This window comes from Nyctereutes procyonoides, unplaced genomic scaffold, assembly GCF_905146905.1.
Source record: "Nyctereutes procyonoides isolate TBG_1078 unplaced genomic scaffold, NYPRO_anot_genome, whole genome shotgun sequence".
Classification (NCBI taxonomy): Eukaryota; Metazoa; Chordata; class Mammalia; order Carnivora; family Canidae; genus Nyctereutes; species Nyctereutes procyonoides.
This window is the reverse complement of record NW_026575021.1, coordinates 19,442,230-19,464,782: the sequence shown is the minus strand read 5'-3', so window position 1 is coordinate 19,464,782 and position 22,553 is coordinate 19,442,230. Positions and strand designations below refer to the sequence as shown.

Here is a 22,553-nt window from a genome sequence, read left to right as displayed (position 1 = left end):
GGTAAGTCCATCTAAAACTCTGGGTTCACTTTCTTTGTAATCAAGTGGAATTTCTCAAGCAATAAAAACTTACAGAAAATGGGATTTACTAGAAGGATATAACGTACAATTCATAGAATTCACAGAAGAGCCTCAAGAACTTAGATATTTGTAGACCATTACGTATGTTAGCTGCCATCACCTGTATGTCCATGTTTCTGATCCAGATTTAAATTCCTGAGAAATAAAGCATTGGCCTGGCTGGGGTCATACTCTGTGTTCAAGAGGCAGCCCTGTAATTAACAGCCCTTCCAGAAGCATATGGAGTCAGAGAAGGCAGTTCCCCAAATGACACTCAGCAGACAAATGGCTGGATGGGAACTTTCACAAAACTACCACTTTCAGAAACCGTGCTTTGGAATAAAGGCAGAATCACCAATCCAATTCAGTTTCTTGAAGAAAAAAAAAAAAAAAAGTACATATCAAGGTGTTAAAGTGTGGATAATTTTAGAATTCCAATTAAAATAATGTTCTTAAACCTACAAAGTAAGCAAATCTAAAGCTTAAAATCCAGGACTTTCCATACATCAAAAAAACTAGCAATTGAACATTCAATTATGACAAATGATTAAAATAATAGGAGCTATAGACTGGCTGGCTGTTCATAAAGGTCCAAGAGGATTTAACCATTTTCTTCTAGTTTTAAGCTCACACTAAGCTTCCACTACCCATTTATTCTCTTAAATTATTTCCTCTACTGGCATTGATTCACAAGCAAAGGAGCAAAAGCTACAAAAGTCAGTTTCAAATTTTATTTGAAGAATATGTGAAAGAAAGAATATGTTGAAGAAAATGTGTATTTCGAATCTTTAATTAAACTCATTTATCTAAAACATGTTTACACACAGGACAGATACAGGATTTCAAGTAACTTATGGTAGAGTTCACTGTCCATTTAAAAGTATGCTTCTTTCTTCCACAAAAACTGCGTTGAAAAGCAAACAAAATTTTCTTTTATACTGCGTAAGAGGCTAGATGCAGAGTTCTGATGCAAATTTACTTCACTGTCAACTCTGATGCTGAAGCTGAGGGGCAGAGATGTCCATAGTTCGGTTAAATGATGCAAATAAAAAGCTTCTGTTTCTCTTAAATTAGAAGCCTTCGTTCATGGTCTCTCTCAGTAGTACCAGATGTGGCTCCCATACGCGGTCACTTCTTCTTCTTTCCTTTTCCTTTTTTACTTCCCTCTCCTTGCTGAAGACTTTGGTCCCCACCTCCTGTTTTTTGTGTTCTTGTTTTTAGTTTAGGTATCATTTCTGCTGCATACAACATTACTGACTTACCTGGGAACAAGAAGTTAGGCTTAGTATATACTCTAAGGACTAAGACCTATAAGCTCATTAATCTGAAAATCATAAAGAAACTGTCACCACATGAGGAAAATGACAGATTAAAAAAATATATATATATAAAGACAGGACTTACTCAAGTGGGAGCTTTCCTGGAGAAAATGTGCTAAGAACAATACTGAAATATTAAACTGAACAAAATAAAAATTTTAAACATTTTATTTGAAATGCAAATCTTGGTCCTGGTTCTAGTAGTTGACTTGAAGATCAAAGAAGTTGAAATACAACAATTTGGAACCAGAGACATGGTATCATTGATTTTAAGCTAAAGGAACATGCAGCCTCTCAATCTTGTAACAAAAACCCAAAGTCATCCAGCAACAAAAGATGTTACTCATGCACCCAGATGATTTATTGTGCACGGGTACCCTGCTCTGTGCACCAACTACCTCCTCCAGATCTAGTAGCTACTTTTCCACACTCTGAGCCCCTCAACTCTTTCTCTTTTTCTTATTGGACACAGCAACATTTTTCAACTGTAATTTTTACTTATATTTTATTTACTGGTCAAAAGTTTTTTTGTCTCTTGATTGTTGTCTTTCGCATTTTTTAAAAAAGATTACATTTCAGAGAGTGAGCGAGAGTGAGCATGAGCTAGAGAGAGGGGTAGAGGGAGAGGCAGGCTCCCCATTGAGCACGATCCTGGAATCATGACCTGGGCTGAAGGCAGATGCTTAACGAACTGAGAAACCCAAGTTCACCTGTCGTTTGATTTTTAAGAGATACTAAAGGAAGATGTCAAAGAGTAGAAATATACTAGAATATACTATCTGTTATTACAGAGTCAGAATCCTGTTTTTAGAAGTATCTAACTATCTGGACAGGTTTTAGCACAAAAAAACCCCAATCTATTTTAATTAAACTAAAAGTCATTTAATTGTCAGTTTGAGGTTATTGTGACAAGAAAAAAATTAACAGCTCCATTTAAGAAGTTAAATTTTTTAGAAATAAAGAATTCAGAGAAGAATTACGTGCAAAAAAAAAAAAAGATTCATCTTCTCAAAACTCATAGTTATTTTGGAATATTGATGTCCAGTTCTGTTTAGTTTTTTTTTTTTTTTAAAAGACATAAAACACTAGAGGGGTGCCTGGGTGGCTCAGCTGGTTGAGCATTTGCCTTCGGCTTGGGTCATGATCCCAGGGCCCTGGGATCAAGCCCCACATCAGGCTCCTATTCCACGGGGAGCCTGTTTCTCCCTCTGCCTCTACCTGCTGCTCCCCTTGCTTTGTGCTGTCAAACAAATAAATCTTCAAAAAAATAAATAAAGAAAACACTATAGAGAGAATATTAGTCTTCTCTAACCACCATCACTGTGACCCCACTTCCCACCCCCTGCTCATCATTAGGTTACCTTCTATTTTAAGACCGGGGTTTTCTTTCAGTCCATTTAAAAAATTTACATATACAATATCAATAAACAGCATTTTATATATACATGTAAATAAACAGTAACATTTTGTCTTTAAATGTACCACAGTGGTATCACACCATGCATTTCTTTTGCTGTTTTAACTCAGTATGGCTTTTTAGATTAATGACAGAAATTATTAACAGACCTCAAAGGCCTCCAGGATCTGAAACGGCAGTTAACATCTGACCATTCAGTAATCTTACATTCTTAACCTGGGAATAATGACAGATTTCCAGAGGTTTATAAAAAGTTCATAAAACAAATTTTGAGAAACGATCAGTAGGTTTGATCACATTCTCAGAGGTCCTTTATTTAAAAGCAAGAGCCACTGTTTTCCTTTATCTCAGCAGTAGTCCTTTCTTAAATTCACCTGCAGAACGCAAATTACGTTACCTTTTAAAAGGTCAGTTTTGGAACCTTTTTTGCAGAGTAGAGGAATAACCTGTCCCCAGACTTTATTCGTTCATTAAAAAAAGCTTACGTGATGGGAACTGTACGAGACAGAGGCTGCCGTCTTCCTGCTTGAGTTGGACCCGGACTCTGCCCCTGTACTGAACATCACGATTCCACTCTCTAGAGTACATTTTATTTTTCTAACATAAACAAAACAAAACAAAACATACACAAAAAACAGGCTTTAAAAAGTTGTTACACCAGTGAGACTAAGTAGGAAAAATAGTGAAGGAAGAACCACCTCTTACCTCAAGGAATACATTAAGTCCGACTGCTGAGCACACATCTTGAATCTCAGTAGCTGTAGGATTTTCAACAGCCTGAACAGTTAAAAACAACAACACTCAACAGCTAACCTTAAGTAGATGCTGCTATATTGTTGCGTAAATCATTTCAAACATGAGGATCACAACACTTACCAAAACCTTAGACTGCTGTTTCCACTGTAATTTTTAATATTGCAGGAATAACACTGATTTCACACTGTGTGTCCATCTCCCTTCTAACAGAACATGAACATCACAAAGGCAGGGCCGGTTTGGTTTATCAGTAGATTCCCAAGTATCTGGCGTGATGTTTGGAACATAGTAGGTGCTCAATGAATACTGATCAAACTATTACAGGTACCACCACGTAAGAAAATTGTTTGGTAGTATCCACTAAAGCTAAACACGTGCATTCTTTATGGCTGTGCAATTCTACTTTTAGGTACGCATCCAAGGATAAAAAACATGTTCTGTAGAAGACAAGCTCAAGAATGTTGAAAGCACGGGTATGTATAATAGCCTCAAATTAGAAACCACCCGGTTATCTATCAACCGTAGAATGGGCTGTGATACGCTGATACAATTCAGCACTAAAGAGCAGTGGTTTTCAGCAAGGCATTTTTGCCCCATGACATTTAGCAATGCTACGAGACGTTTTTTACTTGTCACAGGAGTCAGGGAAGGCACTGGCATCTAGTGGGTAGAGGCCAAAGATGCTGCTCAACAACCTAAGATGCACAGACCAGACCCCATAACGAAGACTAATCTGGCTCAAGATGTCAGTGGTGCTGCTGCTGAGAAACCCTGCTACAGAGCAATGGGAATTAATAAGCCACACTAATAAACGTGAACAAATTTAAGCTTAAAGTTTGGTGAAAAAAGACAGACACTGAAATACATAGTGTACAACGCCTTTTACATAAAATTCAAAAACAAGGAAAAGTAATGTATTGTGTTGGAAGTTAGGACAGTGGCTATCCCCGTTTGGGAGTACATGTGGCGTGAGAAGTGACTGGAGGAGGCAGAGCAATCTTCCTGGGTACCAATCACGTTCTTTTTTTAATCTGGGTACCTGGTTACCCGTGTGTATTCAGTCTGTAAAAGTTAATCAAGACACACACCTGTATGTACGCTGTACATCAATGCAGTTAAAACCAAGTCAGTTATTCTCCAAAATACGTGAGAGCTGGCTGGCAGAGGCCCGTCATGGGGGTTGACGTTGGGCACTACCCTGGCTCAGGGCCCTGGTGGCTCTCCCACCCGGGGCAGCAGAGCACATTTCCCTTCGCATTTAAGTAGCAAAACAGGAGACATTAACACGAAAATAGCGCGTTGCTTCAGGCCAAGTTGCCTCGGATCTGTTGTTAGATTACAAAATCTAAGCAACTCTTAAAAAGCAACATGACATTAATTTTGAAAGTAAGAAGTGGGCAGCACGGTTGGCTCAGCGGTTTAGCTCCACCTTCAGCCCAGGGTGTGACCCGGAGATCCCGGGATCGAGTCCCGCGTCGGGCTCCCTGCGTGGAGCCTGCTTCTCCCTCTGCCTGTGTCTCTCAGGAATAAATACATAAAATCTTAAAAAAAAAAAAGAGCAGCAGCTACAAAGCCCCATCACTTGGCATTAGGCACTTGCACACAGGCCAGCAGGCCAACTGAGAACTTGAATTTTCCCATCCAAACAGCGCAAGGGAGAAATCCTATTATTCAAAACTGTGACACCCTACTTTTTATAAGTATTAATTTTAACCTTTACCCCTCCAAAAAAAAAAAAAAAAAAACCACACAACAGACAAGAGACATAAAACCGTAAAATCATGTCAACAGATCTAAGCTCTGCACGTCTCGGGGCACCTGGTGGCATCGGACGGTTGGTTGACTCCGGCTCAGCCTGCGGTCTCCGGGCGGCGGGGTGCAGCCCATGCGGGGCCGCGCAGCAGGGAGCCTGCTGGGGGGTCTCTCCCCGCACCCCCCGCCCCCTTACTCTCTCCTCAGGAAAAGAAGCTCTCTGCGGGTCTGGCTCCGTGACCCGAGTGCCCCCGGGCACGATGCTGCCGCGCGGTGTCCTCCGCCGGGGGCCGGGCAGCCCGCAGCCAACCGCCTGCCGACCCCTGCCGCGCGGGCTCGTCGGGCTCCGGCCCCCACAGCCCCGCCAGGCCGGGCGACGCAGGGAGGGGCCCGCAGGCGCAGGCCGCCCTCACCTTGCTGATGGGGATGCGCCGGCCCTCGGCGATGGTCTTCTTGTTGTTCAGGTACGCGGGGTAGATGCAGATGAACCTGCGGAGGAAGCACGGCGGCGTCCACACCCGCGGCGTCGGGGTCGCCGGCGCCCGGTCCCCGCGGACGCCGTTGCCCTCCGGGTCGTCCCCCTCCCGCTCCACCGCCTGGGACGGAAACCACCTCCTGGGCCCGCGCAGCTCGCCGGGCGGCCAGGCCCCGGGTCGGCAGCCACCAGGCCGGGCCGCCGGGGCCGCTCCGCGCGGCGAGCCCCCGAGACCCCAGGGCCGCGGACTCGCCACGCCTCGGGCCCGGGGGGGCGGGGGCGGGGCGGGAGCGGCGCGCAGGACCCCGGGACCCACCTGTCCTGCTCGGCCGGGGACCGCGCGGCGGCGCACGCCATCTCTGCCGGGGACCGGGGCGCGCGGGCCGGAAGCGCGCGCGGAGAGGGTCGGGACCACCCCGGCTTCCGGCGGAAGTCCCGCCCGCCGCCCGCCGCCCGCCGCCCGCTAGGCGGCCGAGGCACCTGTCGCTCAGCGCCCGCGCCCCCAGTTGTGACGTGGCGTCCGCGCGCCCGCTCTCGCGAGAGGCTGCCCAGCCCCTCCCGCTGTCCCCCCGGGGCGTGTCCGCGCCGAGCTGCCGGCCGCGGGCTCCGCCCACCCTCGGGGCGGCCGCGGCGCGGGGTCAGCTCGGGGGCCGCCGGCGCTCAAGTCCCCACGCCCCGGGCGCCGGTGCGCATCGCCGGAACGTGCGGGGCAGGTGTGCTGCACCTGGGAGCGTCCGGGGCGCACCTGCGCGGTGCAGGATCGGCGGCCCGGGTGGGGGGGCCCGGGGGCGGGAGCACCGCGCCGCGTGACGGGCCGCGCGTCGGGGTCAGGGTTAGGGCGCTGCCCCCCGGGGGGCTGCGCTCGCCCGTGGAGTAGGTAGGCTCTGCACACACCTGAGGGCGCTGCCCGAGCAAGCCCCGGCCTCGCCCCGACCCTGCACCTTAGGTGAGGCTGGGAGCGGCCCCGCGGGTGCTGGTCCCCGAGCGCAGGTGGAACAGGTGCACCGGGCATTGGCGCGGCCTCTTGCTGTACGTGCCGCGGGAGCACAGAGGCCGCGGAGGTCGTTTCGGGGCGAGAGGTCGGACCGGAGAACGGAAGGTGATGCGGGGCCTTCGGGAATCGGGCCGGGTTTGCAAAGGGCCTCCTTCCCTTACCGGCGCTCGAGACTCGGGGCGGGGACCGAGGGGGACGTTTTCCAAGAACGTCGCGTGAGACCTGAAAGCAGGAGGAAGAGAGGGAAGCGCCGGGGGCGGTGTCCGGCAGGGGCCGCGCTCCCACAGGTCAGGGCGAGGGGGCACGCCCGGCTGAGTGTGTGCTCGGCCAGGGCGTGACCCCGGGCCCCGGGATCGAGTCCGCGTGGGGTGCCCGTGGGGAGCCTGCTTCTCCCTCGCCTGGGTCCCTGCCTCGCTCTGTGTCTCATGAGTAAAGAAATATTGTCTTAAAGAAGTGATGACGTCCGTGCTGCAAGTGGCCTGATGTCTCCGTTGCGTCCAAGGACACTTGGAGAAGCTGCTGCAGCCACTGCAACAAATGTTCGGGATGCAGATCGAGGTCACAAGGTGCCTGTGGTCCCGTGTGTCGCTGGCGAGGGGCCTCGGGCACTGCGGTGCGGCTCCTGCCGGCCTCAGCCTGTTGGTGGCCTTAGGGTGTGACGGGCCGGTGACGTGGGGACGTGGGGACGCGCAGGCTGTAAAAGCCTGGTTTCCCCACAGGGCTGCGGTTAGGGTGGTGCCCGGCCCCGCGGAGCCTCCCCGAGTCTGCGCCTCAGTGCGCGGCCGCTCCAGGTGGTGACATGCCTGCCTCAGCCTGGGGCCTGGTGCCAGCGTCCTGGTGGCCACCGCTCTTCCTGGTGTCCCGGGCTCTTCCTTCCCGTGCTCACTCCCTGTCTCTCTCTCTGCCTCTCCCTTTGTCTGTCTCTGTCTCTCCGTGTCTCTCTCCATCTCTCTGTCTCTTCCTCTCTGTCTCCATTTGTGTCTCCTTGTCTCTCTCCCTCTCTCTCTCCGTCACTCTCCATCTATCTGTCTCTCTCCGTCTCTGTCTCTCTCCCTGTCTCTCCCTCTCCGTCTCTGTCTCTCTCTGTCTCTGTGTCTTTCCCTCTCTGTCTCTCCATTTCTGTCTCTCTCCCTCCGTCTCTCAAATGAATAACCACCAAGCCCCCGGCGGTGGCCTCCACGACCGGCCTCGGAGCGATGCTCGCAGCGCTGGGCCCTGGGCCTCGCTGCCATGTGTCGCCCGCGGGCCGGCGCCCAGGGAGCCTGCTGCGTCGGGTGCTGGTGCGGGTCCCAGAGGCGTGGGCCGTGGGTCGCCGTGGCTCTGGGAGGGCACCAAGGGGCAGGAGGGCGGGCGGCGGGCAGCAGCGGGCCCAGGTCAGGGCGGGGGTGGGGGATGGGCCCAGGTCAGGGCCCAGGCTCCCTGCCCCGGGTGAAGGCGGGTGCGGAGCGGCCTGCAGGCCTGTCCCGGGGACACGGCCGCAGAGCTGCACAGGCATCCCGGCCGGGTCAGTGACACAGGGCGTCGGGCTTCGCGGTAGGTGGGCCGTGCACCCCGTTACCCGGTCACCCACATGTGTGACCCGGGTCCTCCCTCCCTGTGCGTGCCTCGGGGCCCGTGGCCGCGGCTGCGGATCCCGGGGAGGCCACCCAACCTTCCCGGCGCCCGCGTCAGCTCGTGTGTCCTGTGACGCAGCTCGGGGACAGGGATGGGGACGGCCCAACTGTGTCATCTTTGAAGATATTCCTACCAGAGAATCAGAAGTCACAGTTTTCTATTTTTTCTTTTCAGATAGGCTGCACGCCCAGCGAGGCGCTCGCCGCGGGGCCCGAACTCCCAACCCTGAGGCCGAGGCAGGGACTGAAGTTAAAGTCCCGCCGCTTATCGGAGCCGAGCCGTCAGGATCCCGGAGGTCACTCCTGCGGGGGACAGGGTTTGGCCCGGGTACGCGAGCGCCGGGGTCAGCGACCGGCCCGGTCACCGAGCTCCCAGCACCAGGGGGCGGCACGACACGCTGCTGAGGCGTCAGCCCGTTGGCGCAGCGTCTGTAGCCGGGCCGGGCCAGTAGCCTCGAAGGAAAATCCCCTTTAATGAAACTGTCTCATTGACAGTCCCTTAAGGCTTTGCGCACAAGCCGCGACGGGCGCTGCTTCCGTTTGTAGAGGATCGCAGCGCAGCGTGTGGACCCGAGTGGCTCCCGACAGCCGGCCACGCGCGCCGCTCCGGGGTCGCCTCCAGGGACAGACAGCTGATCCAGATGGGTGTCGGGACAGTATCACGGCGTGGTTTCTGCTCCTGCAAGGTGACAGAGGCGGCGACGCCGGCGCAGCGGCAGGAACGTGGGTCACAGGAGAACATTGACCGGCCCGAAGACTCGGGGCCAAAAGGCTTGCGATCAAGTCAGAGTCATGGAAGAAAGACCGAGCTGGACCCAGGCCGGTGCCATTCCTGTATTCCAAGGACAAATGTAAAACCCTACGAACACCAAGATGGGAAGTGGAAGTTGTGTGCAACGGAAACACCTGGACTCCTACTTGAGCTTGTTAGCCACAGCGCACACGGACGGGTTGTGAGCGGGGTTGTGACCCCAGTTATCCTTGGTGTAATGGCAAACCAGGATTTTTACAGACTTTAATGATTTATGCGAGCGAGTGAGCGCACACACACGTGCACACGAGCGCGGGGAGGAGGACGCGCAGAGTGACGGGGATGAGCAGGCTCCTCGCTGAGTGGCGACACCAACTCGGGGATCGTCCCAGGAGCCCGAGTCATGACCTGAGCCGAAGTCGGATGCTTAATGGCTCGAGCCCCCCGGGCGCCCCAAGAAAACCATTTTAACCCAGCTGTCGGACTTAGAAGGTGGTCCCCACCTGCTTCACCAGGGACAGGTGGCTGCAGGGACGCGGCGCTGAAGCCAAGCTGTGGGAGCCCACGGGGCTGGGGACGGAGCAGCGAGGCGGCCAAGGAGCCGCGTGGACACTTCCAGCTACTTGGTAAACCCTGAAAACGGAGGAGAACATGACGGTGAAGCGAACCGCGAGTGTTAGGATCCTGCGAATCAGAGCCAGGGGAGCATGTGGATCCTGGAGCCGGACTCGCCAAGCACGTAGGCTTCCAGCCCCAACAGCCTGCTTCTAAAGTGCCGTCGCCGCTGCACCTCCAGTTTCTCGGGACCGCAACCGCCCCTTCTGCGGGCTCCTTGTCCTTCGTCCTCATGGGTGTCCCAAGTCCCCCGACCTTGCCTCCCTCCAGCAGGCCGGTGACCTCTCCTGTGCCTCCCGCCCTCAGTGCCCGGCTTGGCTTTGTGGCCCAGCAGCCGGCCACACCGTTGCCACAGCAAGGACCTCGAGAACCTTCCTTGAGCAAAGGCCTGGTGTCTGGAGGGAGCTTGCGGCTTCAAGTAAAAACGGCTCCTTTTGTTTTGTAAGGACCGAGTCCTCTGTCAAACACCGGGGCTCCCTTGTTCCCCAGATTTTGTTAATACTTTGTAATTTTGATTCATGTGTTTGATGCTAAGTCATTTGAGAGGTAAGGACCGTTGCGATGTTCATCCCCTTCTTCATGATGCCGGATGCCTTGTCCCCAGTCGGGACGGACATAAGTTTGCCTTAACTGCTTTCTTTGCATTCGTCTCTGCAAGTGTGGTTGTACTTTTAGTTTTGGCCGTTCTGGATCATTGCAGTGTGTCTTTTAGGAACAGTAGTGCGGCTGGAGGACCCTATTTGATTCCAATCTGAGAGTCATTATTTTATTATATATGTTTAATCCATTTTTCCGTGGTATTACTGTGTCATGCTATGCTTCTTTGTGGCTAATTCTCCCTTTATTTCTCCCGTTCTTTGATATCTCCACCAAGCATTCTGAATTGTTGTCTTTGGCTAGTGAATTAGGTGGAAAATTTTATTTTTTAACTTTGGGGTTACCATTAAACTAAATAATTGAAGTTTTGCTTTTTATTTAAGTTAAAACATTATTGACACTGCCAAATAAAACTAGAAATTTAGCATACTTTTACATCTTTCCTCCCCTCGTAACTCATTTTCCAATTTGGGTTAGAATACTCTGGAATTTAAGATCATGAAAATTATCAAACATTTCATCTTTTCAGTTTTCAGTTATGTAGACATTCACGCTGTGATGATCAGATTAATCACAATCATTAACATATTTATTCACCTTTAAAAGTTTTATTGCTCAAACTTTGTTTCCTTAGTACTTTAACATTTAATCGTTTGGGCAGCAGGAAGTTTTCGTGGCATCTGGTTGCTCGCTGCTTCGGAAGGCTGCTTGGGGACTTGGAGCGTTCCAGACCATAAGACCCTTCCTCGGGGGAAACAAGTCAGAGCAGCCCCGTTCCCCGTCCCCAGCCTGGCACCAGCCGAGCCAGCCGCACGGGCTCGTCCCTCCCTGGTCCAGCCTGCCCGTGAGCCTCTGCGGCCTCCTGCGTCCTGCGAGCGCTGAGCGGCTGTGACGGCTGCAAGGTCCCAGGGGTGCAGCTGTTGCAGGTGAACCAAGTGTTACTTCGGTTGCTCGCGGCACTCAGGTGGCACCTCCAAGTCCCTTCCAAACACTGTACATATGGTTCCATTGTTTTGCTTTTTTGCAGGCAAAGCTGATACCAACCTGATTTTTTTTTTTTTTTTGGCAGCCTATTCCCCACAGATGTTTTCAGAAAAGTTTTCTCTTTGAAATTAAGAACCGGAGGTGTGTCTAACTGAGTTCTTCAACTCAGCCTAATGCTACAAAAATCGTTCAGTTCCAGCACTCAATCTCCAACCAGAAGTTTCCTTTGGGACTCTATTTCAGGTTGACTCTTATTTCAGGTTGATTGTTTTTTTTTTTTTTTTTTTTTTTTTTTTTTTTTTTTAAGCCAGGCAAGTCTTTGGTCACCAGCTAGTTGGCGATGAATCTCTGCCGTGTCAAGGTGCCAGCAGGCATGTCCGGAAAGCCCGGGCGCACGGATCAGCGACCAACCGTGGGGCTGGTTAGATGCCGAAGGGAGGTGTAGGGGGACCAGGTAGTGCTTGGCCTCGCTCCTAACAGTTATTCTTCACTAGTGCTGCTTTATGTTAACGGTCCCCTTCACCAGTATACACGATGTTGAGTATTTTTAATTAAAGTAAAAATCACATAACTTAGGAAAATGAGTGAGTAGTCACAAATGTAGAGAATTATCCTGAATATCAGAAGAAAGCAAGTGTATTTAGCACCAAGAACAATATCACACACAGAGCACACAAGGTTGGAAGAAGCATCAATGGCCTAACATACACCGGGATCTAGTTTCATAGCCCACACCACCGGAGAAGGGCAGGAAAACAACCTAGTGTTTACAGGAGGTACAGTCCATAGTTTGTGACATTACATAGTATTTTAAGGTCCGTGTAGTACGAGGGAATTAGAAGTTTAAAAATAATTTATATACTCTATTTCAACCACCGTGACTTTTGAAAAATCATTTCTATTTGGTAAATTTTGATGATCTGACTACTCAAATACTCCAGCTCTCAGCAGTTTCCTTTTTGCGTTTCTGGCGCGCTGCTGTTCTTTTCCTATTTTAGATACAAAGAAACTACATGATAAATTCAGATGTGCAGCTGGCTGCCATCCTCAGCAAGAGCATCGTCCTCACTTAACCTTGGGGTAACATGCTCTATATTTTATGGAAAAAAATATTTTAACGTACTTTCTGTTCCGTTTGGGCTTATCTTTACTTCCCTGTCACTGACTTTCCCTTTAGTACTCAGGTAACTTGGAAAGTTTATGCCACAGTTAATTGGTTCTTAGTCCCACTGCGTATCAGCAAATCAGGCGCATTTTCATCTGAATTGATTCTGAGGACAGAATTACTGGTTTAGGCGTTTGCTGAAATTTGCCTTTGCAGTAACTGTCCCGAGTCTGAACATCAACCAATGTCTCAAAAAGTCCGTCTTTGCAATCGACCCCCGTCGGGTAGGCTCGTCCACACGGGGCGCCGGCCTGCGGGGACACCTCACCAGCTTGAGGTCCACGGCGGGGGAGGCAGCAGCGCCGGACGGGGCCAGTGCTCGGGCCCTGCTGCCAAGGGGAAGCCGTCGGGCCGCTGGGCGACACTGGGCCCGCGCGTGTCCCTCTCCGCAGCACCCGGTGACCTTCTGGAAGTACAGCTGCGATTCGCCCTTTGGCCGATTCAGAGCTACGCTGCCTCGAGTCCCCAACAACTTTCCCAGTGGGCAGTGGGGCCTGTCCCCCCAGGGAGGGGGGCCCACAGAAATTCCTGAGTTTTCTGGTGTGTGGAAGGCACCTTATTTTTCATTTCCAGCATCGATAGTGGTGTTTTTCTTACTTGAAAAGGCAATTTTATTCTGACTTACATCCCATCTCTTTCCATTAAAGTATTTGAAGGGCTCCTAAAAAAATGGCATGCAGTTAATTCTGAAAAATAGAGGAAATAAATATGACCTTTATGCACGTATCCCTGTTAGAGAAAGCAGCCTTTGAGAAAAACATAAATTATTATTATTCACGGATGATCTCATTCAGGTAAAACGGCAAAAATTTAAATGTTGACAGATCCATGAATCGAGGTGCTTGCAGAGTGGTAAGGACCGGGGAGGGACAGGGAGGCTCCCCGTCGCAGGGACGCGCTTACTCCTCGAGCCCTTCCCCGTGGCCACTGCACCCACTCTCTCTTCCCTTCGCCAAATGCAGAGTGCAGGAATGTAATCACGTACCCAACAAGTACGTGAGCATCTACCCTTCTCACCCTCTGGCCACCCGGGACGAATTCTAGGAAGATAAATTACCTGCTGACGCCTGTAGCCGTCCACGCCTTCCCGCTGGGGGGGGTGGGGGGGCACCTGAACACGGCCGGCAGCTCTGCCCACCACAGCCAAGCCTTCCTCAACTCCCAGGGGACTTTAGATGCTCTTCTGAGTACCTTAATGGTATTAAACCTACCTCCGAGGTTCCACATGATTTGTATTTTCTGAGGCTGAGGCCTCTGGCTGCTGGAATTTTGCCCTAAGGTACAGGGTGAGAAAAGGGGCTCCTTCCAGGGGAGGGGCGACAGAGGGAAGCGAAGAGGCAAGACGTTACACTCCAGGGCGGCCTCGGAAGACACTACGTATACCGAAGAATAATCAACTTTTCAAGTATAGAATTCTTTCTATTAAGAAAAAAAGAGACATTCCGTGTGGATCTATGATGCTCAGTGTCCGGTCCTGCGCTGGGTAGCTCACGCTGCCAGTATACGAATCTGTCTTAAATCCACTCCAGTGGACTAAGAAAAAATACTAACTATTGGGAGTGCTAAGCTAAACCCATATATGAAAAGTAAGTTTCAGGAACGGTTAAGTGCCAGCAGTTAGCTTCAATTGTTTTTATTACAGTAAGAGGAATTTTACTCTTAATGCATAGAATTTGAAGAAAATTTTATATAAGCTATTAAAAGAGGCCTTTTTGACAATTATTAATACAAACGTGAAATAAGACCCTTCAAACAAATACCAATTTCAGTAATAGTTTACATACAGCAATAATTTATTCTGAAATGTTCATTTAGTTTCTGTTGAGACACGATTTGTGTCTCGTTAATAAAAGAGCAGCCATCTCACCTCAAATACCAGAATATACAACAAGTTACAGCATAGCAAAATCCTACCTACTTTCAGATAAAATCTAGTTCAGGTAAAATAGTTTCATTCAATGCTTTACAGTGACACAGATTTTTTGTTTTGTTTTTTTTGTTTTGAGCACAAAATAGTGTAGCGTGTTACAACGCAGCTATCTCTATGCACATGTGACCACAGAACTGTTAATCGTTACTTCGGAAGGTGAACCATCAGTCTCATTCATGCAGCAAAGCAAAGCAGGCTGGGTAAACTTGTTCGTCGGGAACCATATTACTGTGAATTTCACAGCCACATGATTAATCGTGATGTTAGAGGGACTCACGAGGACTAAAACAGAATGTTTTTTTGCATAAACACAGATTTCTCCCTGATGTCAGTTTAGTCAGTTTATAATCTAGAAATGATTGAGGACAGCAATATCTCATACCCTCTATCTGTAGTGTTCATTATTTTAGGACAAGCAATAATTAAAGGGCGAGGGAAGGGATGCTACTTAAATACGTGGCAAACAGACTGTACAAATATACTTGGCTTTACCACCTTCTTCCTAACTACCAAGGGCGCTTCCCAAAATATGACCAGTGAAGACAAAGGATACTATCAAATATGGCTTCCAGAACAAACCCTCCAACAATCAAACCTATTTACACAATTTTTCAGTTTTAAAGTTTCGTCTGAAACAGGATTTCTACACAGCGGCTGTGACGGACAGCTTCCCGAGTGCCACCATCCCGGCTGTCACACGGACGTCACGAGGTAAGACCCGGAATGGCGCTTAGGGCTCTGGGTTCCGCCGGCCTCGGAGCCGTCAGTCTTGGAATCCCGTTTCTTCGTGGCGGTGGCCACTGGCGTGGGGATCTGGGACGGCCGGGCTGACGTGCCGTCCGCGCTGCTCTTCCGAGGGCTCGGGTTGTAATTAAAGGGGGTCACTCTGGCAGCGACGGTCCCGCTGGGGGAACTGTGCTTGCTTGAGCTGCTGGAGCTGAACGGGGTGCGCTCGGCTGCACAAGTCTCGTTCGCCTCTGGTGCAGGGACAGGGTTACTCGGTCCCGGTTTTGCCTCCGTTCCCTTCTGGTCGGGGGCCTCTACCTGGATAAAGGAGTTCAGTCGGTTTTCCAAACCCACGGTGCGTACGGGGCCACTGCCGTTACCCACACTTGGTTTTCCCTGATTATCTTTTGCATCTTTAGCGTTTGGGTTCCCCTTTTCCAAAACAGTGTCAATCACGGGGGGCGTGTTTCCTGTTGGGGATCTCCCGGATCGAGGGTTGTTAATGGGACAGTCCTCAATTCTCACCCAAACATCCTCTGTTTTAGAAACAGCAGGTGCCATTTGATAAATTAGAGTCTTTGATTCAGCACCATTTGCAGCACCTGAGGAAGTGGTCTGAGAGGTACTATTTGTGGGAGAAATCTCATTTTCTTTTATTTTTCTCCATGTTCCTTTTGTGGATACTTGGTTTTCCTTAGTTTGTTTGGTTCCTGAAATCGAGTTCACGTGTTTTTCATCCTCACTTTTTGCTTTTTCACTGGATTCCGATGAAGCAGAAAGAATGGAGGATGAACTTCCAGTTCTTCTCCAAGTGCTTACTCGAGGAAGGGATGACGAGTGCTTGCTGTGCTCCCGTTTCCAGGTTCCTGACCTATTAATTGGAAGTCTCGAAGGACTTTCAGAATGGGAGCGTGCAATATCATGGCGCTTTGCTGGTCTTCCGTCATTGTACTCTATGGTGGGACTGAGATTAGGTGGGAGTTTGTGCCACCCACCAGACTGAATGGACGGATGTGCAGATAGAGACATATCAGGAAGGGAAGGGCTTAAAACTGGAGTCTGTGCCTGGGACCTAGTGGGAGAATCTGGTCTAGAAGATGGAGAGAGAGATTCAAATGAAGCAGATTCCTCTAATTTTCTCCTTAGGGTTGGGCTTGGAGCTTCTTTGATGAAAGTTGACTGGCGTACTAATACAGGTCTCTCTGACCTATCGGATTCACTTCCACTCGATTTAGTTGAAGACATTCTAGAAAGTTCCACCTTTTTGTTGGATCCATTGCTATTACACATCTGATTCAGTCCTTTGGAGGCAGACTCACTTCTTGGGATACTAGTGCCATTCTTGGATAAACCCGTTTGTTTGCTAAGGTTCTGCTGACTCATCTGTCTGCCTGGAGACGTATAGGACATCTTCCCAGACCCCGAGGACTTGGTTGACGCAGTACTAGGGGATGAAGTCCTTGGCAACTGAGATAATTTGTTAGGAGGACTTATTCCATTCCTACCAGGAGAAATGGAGTTCCGCCCTGGAGACTGCATGGGTCTACTTAATGGCTGTTGGGCAGGTCTCGAAGGAGTGGAATCTCTCGATCCTGATCTAGATGGCCCTTTATTTGCCCCAGCTGGCTGGGGGGCCGGCCTGGTCACAGGGCTTAATTCTGACTTCACGGATGGCTTGGTTCCTCTAGGAGAAGTGGTGGCTGTCTGACCCTCACTGGGACTTTTGGAGGCTGGAGTCTTAAGGGGTGGGCCTTTTTTAGAAACCGGACTTGTACTTGAAGAGCTGTTTCGAACTCCTGGAATATGAATCATTGTCCTGCCTCGAGAGATCGAAGGCATGTTTGCTTGAAGGGGCTGTTTCATTTGGCTTAAAACCTCCGAATTAGATCGAATTTTTCCAGTAATTAAACTTTTATAAACTTTTTTGCCTCCTTTGATTCCTTTATTTTCAGATTCTATCTTTTTAGTTTCCAATGTACTCTTCTCCCCGGGTTTTAGAATTCGTGGGCCCTTATTACTTGTAAAGGGTTTTTCCTCTTGGTCGGGTGTAAGATGAAATGGTGACCCCAGACTGATTCCCGATTTCAGTGAAAGGATGGAATCTGAGTCGGATGAAGCTTGTCTAGACAAACAGGCAGCAGCGGCGGCTTGATGTAAACTACTTACTATGGAATTTGCACCTTCCTGAATAGCTTTCCAATCAAAATTTTCTGAATCTGGGGATAAACCATGTTCTGAATCTGGTCTCTGTATATCTTTCAAATCAAGTGTTAAGTCTTCTGCTAATATGCTGCTCATGTTTCTGGGACTATGCTTTTCAGTATCACCCTTGAGTCTTGAAGGCTTTTTCTTTTTTGGCATTGCAGAACTTATACACTCCTGCAACAGGTCGTCTTCAGAATCAATGCTTAGAGAACTGAGAGAACTGTTTCTCGAGAAACAAACGGGGGTGTCTTCAACGTGAAAGGATTTAGGTGCGTAACCCGATGCCTGAGGTTTACTGGGTTCTCCCTGGGAGTCAGGGGGCTCGGCCTCTTTGAGAGGTTCATTTTCTTTGTTATTGTTGTTTTCTTGGTCAATGTCACTAAGAGAACTTAGAGAGGAGTTCCGAGAAAAGCACACTGGAGTATTTTCGATAGCAAAATTCTGCAATTTCTCATCAGTTGCTGCCCCTCTGTCTGGTAGGTCTTTGGAGGACTGTGGAAACGTGGGCTGCTTCTGCAGCACAGGTTTAGACTGACCTCGATTTACGGGGTGTTTTGTAACAGCCTGGGTTTTATTAGCGGATTGTTGGTTAGAGGTTGGTTCTGTGTGGCTGGGGACTTTAGCTTCTGAGTCTTTATTTTCTTTCCCTTTTCTTAATTCAGCCTTTTCCCTGGAAAGGTCAACATCATCATCCTCAAAATCTAGAGAACTCAAAGAATCATTTCGTGAAAAACAGTACGGAGTTCCTTCAATGGGCGTGTAGTGATGAGGTGAATCGAAAGTAAAACTTCCTCTGACTCGATCTTCGTTATTTGGTAGCTTATCATTGAAGTCCTTGGAATTATTTTTCAAGTTCTGTTTCTTTGAATCTTTGTTGTCTGAGAAAGTTCTTTCAGCATTTACATTATTTTTTGAGTCTGTGTGTTTTCTTACACGTGTCCTGTATTCGGCGCTCTGTGGTATAGGTTTTACTGGTGAAGTAGGTTTCTTTTTCTTGCCATCTAACTGATTTTTGTTAGTTCCAGATGAAGACACAGACGCCTGCTGGACCTGGTCCATTATCTTCTTCACACGGAAAGGCTTGTGACTTTTTCCTTTGGGCATAGCAGAATTAATGCACTCTGCGAGAATATCCCCCTCTTCTGTTTTACTGTCATCCAGCTCAGGTATAGTCACCGCCGGGGCTTTTCCTCTTTGAGCCTCGTCTGTACTTCTGCCTTCTGTAGGAATGGTATCTCGTTTCTCGAATTCACTTGGCTGCACCCCGGCTCTAACCCCTTCTCCAGCAGCTAACTCATTTGGAGGAGATTCTATTGTCAGATCGCTTAGAGACGTAGCTGTGGAGAAGTTGATAGGCGTCCCTTCGACACAGTACACCCGCGGCATATCCTCTCCTGGGGTGAAGCTAACATGCTTTTGCGCCTGTAACCTGTTTTGTGAGGGAAGGAGTTTGTAGACGGGGAGTTGACTTGGCTTCCTTGCCACAGGGGGAGGTAATTTTGGAGCAGTCTGGGCTGGTTTTTTGGCTTTGCGTGAAGATTTTGTTGGCATGGCAGAAATAATACACTCTTCAAGTATTTCAATATCATCATCATCTGAGTCATCTAACAGGTCTTTTTCAGAATCAGTAGGCTTTTCGGGCTCTTTTTCCTGGTTTTCATTTGCTTCTTCAGGCTGCTCAGACTCAGTTTCGTTCCCATTGTCGTTTTCCTGAACTGGAGGCATTATTCTTAATTCCACGTCTTTCTGTATAAATGGCTCATCAAGGCTCAGAGCACTCAGGCTGGATGAACAAGAAAATCCATCCGGAGTACTTTCTGTGGCAAAATGCAATAGAGTGTCAGCATCTGGAAGAACCTGGACTCTCTGAACTGCAGCATTCACAGCAGCTTGCTTAGGGCCGCTCTCTCTCTTCTCGGCAGCAGAGGCTTTGTTTTTAGGGACCTCTCGCTTAGTCTGAACTGTCTGAGGGGGAGGGGGAGGGGTTTTACTCCTGCTTGGCGGCATGGTTTGTCCTGGGCTATCTGGAAGGTCACTGGGGCTTATAATGCCACTCACCATGCCACTGCAGGGTTCGCTCTGAACAGAGCTGGCAATTGAACGACTTTCAAAACTGTCGAGCGAACTGACTGACGTACACCTGCTAAACATGAGCGGAGTCTCCTGAACATAGTGCTCTGGTGGACTTTTAGGGGTCTGAGCACCGCTTTTTGATGGAGATTTGGCTCCTGAAGAAAATTCAACAGCTTTGTGCCTGGTTGACTCTGCAGATAAACCAGAAGCCTGAAGTCTGCTGGATTTGGTTCTGATGTGCGGTGACGCTGCTGGAACCTCACTCACAGCATCTTCTGTTGTCCTTGTCCCACTGTTTTCTTTGATTTCTGCTCTTTGTAGGGTATTAGCAGACTCTGCCTCCTGTGGTGCCGGGTCACATCCGATCTCATCTTCAGCTGAGGACAGAGAGGATAGTGAACTGCAACGCGAGAAACAAATTGGGGTGTCCTCTACACAGTACGTCTGTATCGTTTCCTGGTTGATAGAGGGAACTTTGCAGGAGTTGGCTTTTGGGGTCTGGCCATTTCTACTTTGTGCTGAGCTGGGATGGTGCTGAGTCTGCCTCTTGGCACTGGATGAAGGCGTGGATGTATTCTCACTGCTTGCAGAGAGGTGTTCAGTTTTAGTGCTTTGCCCAGAGGAATTCTTTGAGAATGAAAATGGTGGTTTCTGTGAGGAAGGAATGTCTGTGGCATATTTTAAACTATAATCAATAGGCTGATCCACGTGATGTTTTTCTTCATTGTACTTTATGCTATAATTTGTTGGTCTTTCTTCTTCCTCGTGTTGCTCTTCCTCAGAGTAACGTTCACTATAGTTGGTTGGCTTATCGTCTTCATAGTCATCTTCCTGACACAAAGACTGGTTTACGTTTTGATTAATTCCATGATTAGAACCTACTCGATTCGTTTCTGAACCACTGGCTCCTCTTGACCTATATGGGGAAACACATTCCTGCTGTCCAAAATGTGGCTGGAACTTGAGGTGTTTATCATCAGTGCTCTCAGTGTATACAGGGTAAGTTGTGCTTTGACTTCTTGATTGTCTTTGCTCACTTTGTTTTATTTCGTCTTCTATTATATGTTTGGGTCTTGCCCATCTTTCATTCTGTGAGGGGCTTTGCCTTCCAGAGTTCAACTGCTCGTCTGAATACTTAAGACTATAATTTATGGGTGTATCTAGCTCTCCATCGTTGTCATCCATATGATTTGCACTATGTATTTTATGGGCTAGGTCAGCTGGGTATTGACCATAGCTGCAAAATTTACTTTCGTCATCTTCAGAATAGGATTCAATGGAAGGCTTCATCTGACCTCTTTTGCCATAACCATCACTACTACTGACACTGTTTAAACTATCATTTGAAGATCTCTTGTATTCCAATTTAGCATAAGGCACAGGACACGTCCTGTTTGAATTTTCTGACTTCGTGAAGCTGTATGTGTTTGCATGTGTGTGGGCAGCCGAGCTTCTTCTTAGTGTGTTCCTCTCATCTGTCCCACAGTGTAACTCAGTGGTAGACCCAGAACTTCTGTCTTCCTGGGAGGTGTGAATGGCTGATACTTCTTCCATGACTTTGGCAATCTGGGCGGCAGTGGTGGAAATCTGCAAACCTCGCTTTGAAGACGTGCCTGGATTTTCCGTTGCTGGGTGGTAGTTGCCTAGGCTAATTCCTCGTTCTCTCTCCAAACTTCTATCTTTTTCAGAACGAGAACTGTCTAAACTTCCTCTTGATGAAGAAGAGCTGGGCAACACTGTAGTATTTAAATATGGTGAAAGGACAGTCATATTTCCAGTATTAAAATTGTCTGACCTATTATCATCATGTCGATTGGTGTCAAAAACATAGTCACCATACAGATTTGGCTTGTGTCGTTGCTTGTTACGATGAGATGCCTTGGGACTTAAATTGTCAATATTGTCAAAAGTTTCTGATAAATGCTGAGCATCTAATTCTGCTTCTAGGGCTTTTTGTTTCCTGACATGAAGAGATGGCAAGCTTGAACCAGGAGACATAATATTGGCATCCTTATACTTTGCAGGTCTATTAGCCATGAGATTCCTTAAAGCTGCGGCACTTCCCATAGCAATCATTTTGTGCTTTGAATGAATGAGGTTCTTGAGCATGCTGACTGCCCCCATGTCCCATAATGCTTCTTGGTCTTTTGGATTTCTTGCTGAGAGATTCCACAAGGTTCCACATGCATTACTAACTATTGTCAAACTGTGAGATTTCAAGTGTTGTAATAAGGTTTGCAGGCAGTTGTTCTCTCTTAGGATTTGCCTGAAATAAAAATAAGAGATCCAAAATTAAGGTAAAAATCTGCTTATTATAACAAATAAGAGATGAGAGAACAAATTTAAATCTAAAGAGATTAATAGGCATAATAAAACTGCACCAAATTATACTACAAATTTCAAGCACTTCACATCTCCCTTTGTTCCTAGTTCATTTAATGTTAATTTTTTAAAAGTACTCATATGTCAGGCTGAAAGAAGTAAAAGTGTAATCTATTCTGCATTTCCTATTCCAACCCAATAGCTTTTAAATTTTTTTTCCTGGGGCACTTGGGTGGCTCAGTCAGTTGAGTATCCAACTCTTGATTTTGGCTCAGGTCATGATCTCAGGGTTTTGAGATGGAGCCTTGCGTCGGACTCCCCAGTCAACGAGCAGTTGGCTAGGGGATTCTCTGTCTCTCTCTCTCTCTCCCCCTCCCTCTACTGCTCCCCCACCCACCCACTCAGCAATGTGCACATGCACTCTCTCTAAAATAATTAAATAAACCTTAAAATAAAATTAAAATTTTTTTTTCCTGAGCAGATACATTTGCTCTATTGACATAGTGAGAGTTCCTCGATGAATGTGTCATAAACTCTTATGCTGGGCAGGTCACTGTGGTAACTCAGTCTATGGACGGGTGCCACAGGGCTGACTACAAAGACATCCTGGAAGGGATGGCGGAATCGATCGCTCGATCTTCACATAGCCAGGGAGCACACTGTAGGCTCCGAGACTGGCAAACTGACTTTTCAGAATAACCTCTATGCTCCTGGATGGATTTTGTGACAATGCCCTCCTCCTTAGAAGCGTGCTCTGCCAAACTGTGTAGTTGTTACTTCCAAAGAAAGGTTTTTAAAA

At 48.4% G+C, this 22,553-nt stretch overlaps 2 protein-coding genes across 9 annotated transcripts in view; both read right to left on the bottom strand.

The window, feature by feature from the left end:
* Window positions 1–834: 834 nt before the first annotated feature.
* On the bottom strand, window positions 835–6,196 carry SRP19 (signal recognition particle 19). 2 transcript variants are annotated; one of them, XM_055341698.1, is made up of 5 exons: window positions 6,096–6,196; window positions 5,718–5,793; window positions 3,502–3,573; window positions 3,282–3,393; window positions 835–1,322 (listed from the first exon to the last, which is right to left on the bottom strand). In XM_055341698.1, exons 1-5 carry the CDS (start codon window positions 6,134–6,136, stop codon window positions 1,189–1,191), a joined length of 435 nt encoding a protein of 144 aa, XP_055197673.1. In that variant the 5' UTR covers window positions 6,137–6,196; the 3' UTR covers window positions 835–1,188. The 2 variants fall into 2 exon arrangements, with proteins under 2 accessions (XP_055197673.1, XP_055197679.1); XM_055341704.1 differs by lacking the exons at window positions 5,718–5,793; window positions 6,096–6,196 and adding an exon at window positions 5,371–5,711.
* Window positions 6,197–14,270: 8,074 nt separating this feature from the next.
* The window catches only part of APC (APC regulator of WNT signaling pathway), a 123,087-nt gene continuing 114,804 nt past the window's right edge, over window positions 14,271–22,553 (bottom strand). For all 7 annotated transcript variants that reach the window (XM_055340102.1, XM_055340120.1, XM_055340149.1 and 4 more), the window contains one exon: window positions 14,271–21,698. In XM_055340102.1, coding sequence (XP_055196077.1) covers window positions 15,122–21,698 — 6,577 coding nt within the window. In that variant the 3' untranslated portion in view covers window positions 14,271–15,121. The remainder of the gene's footprint in view (window positions 21,699–22,553) is intronic.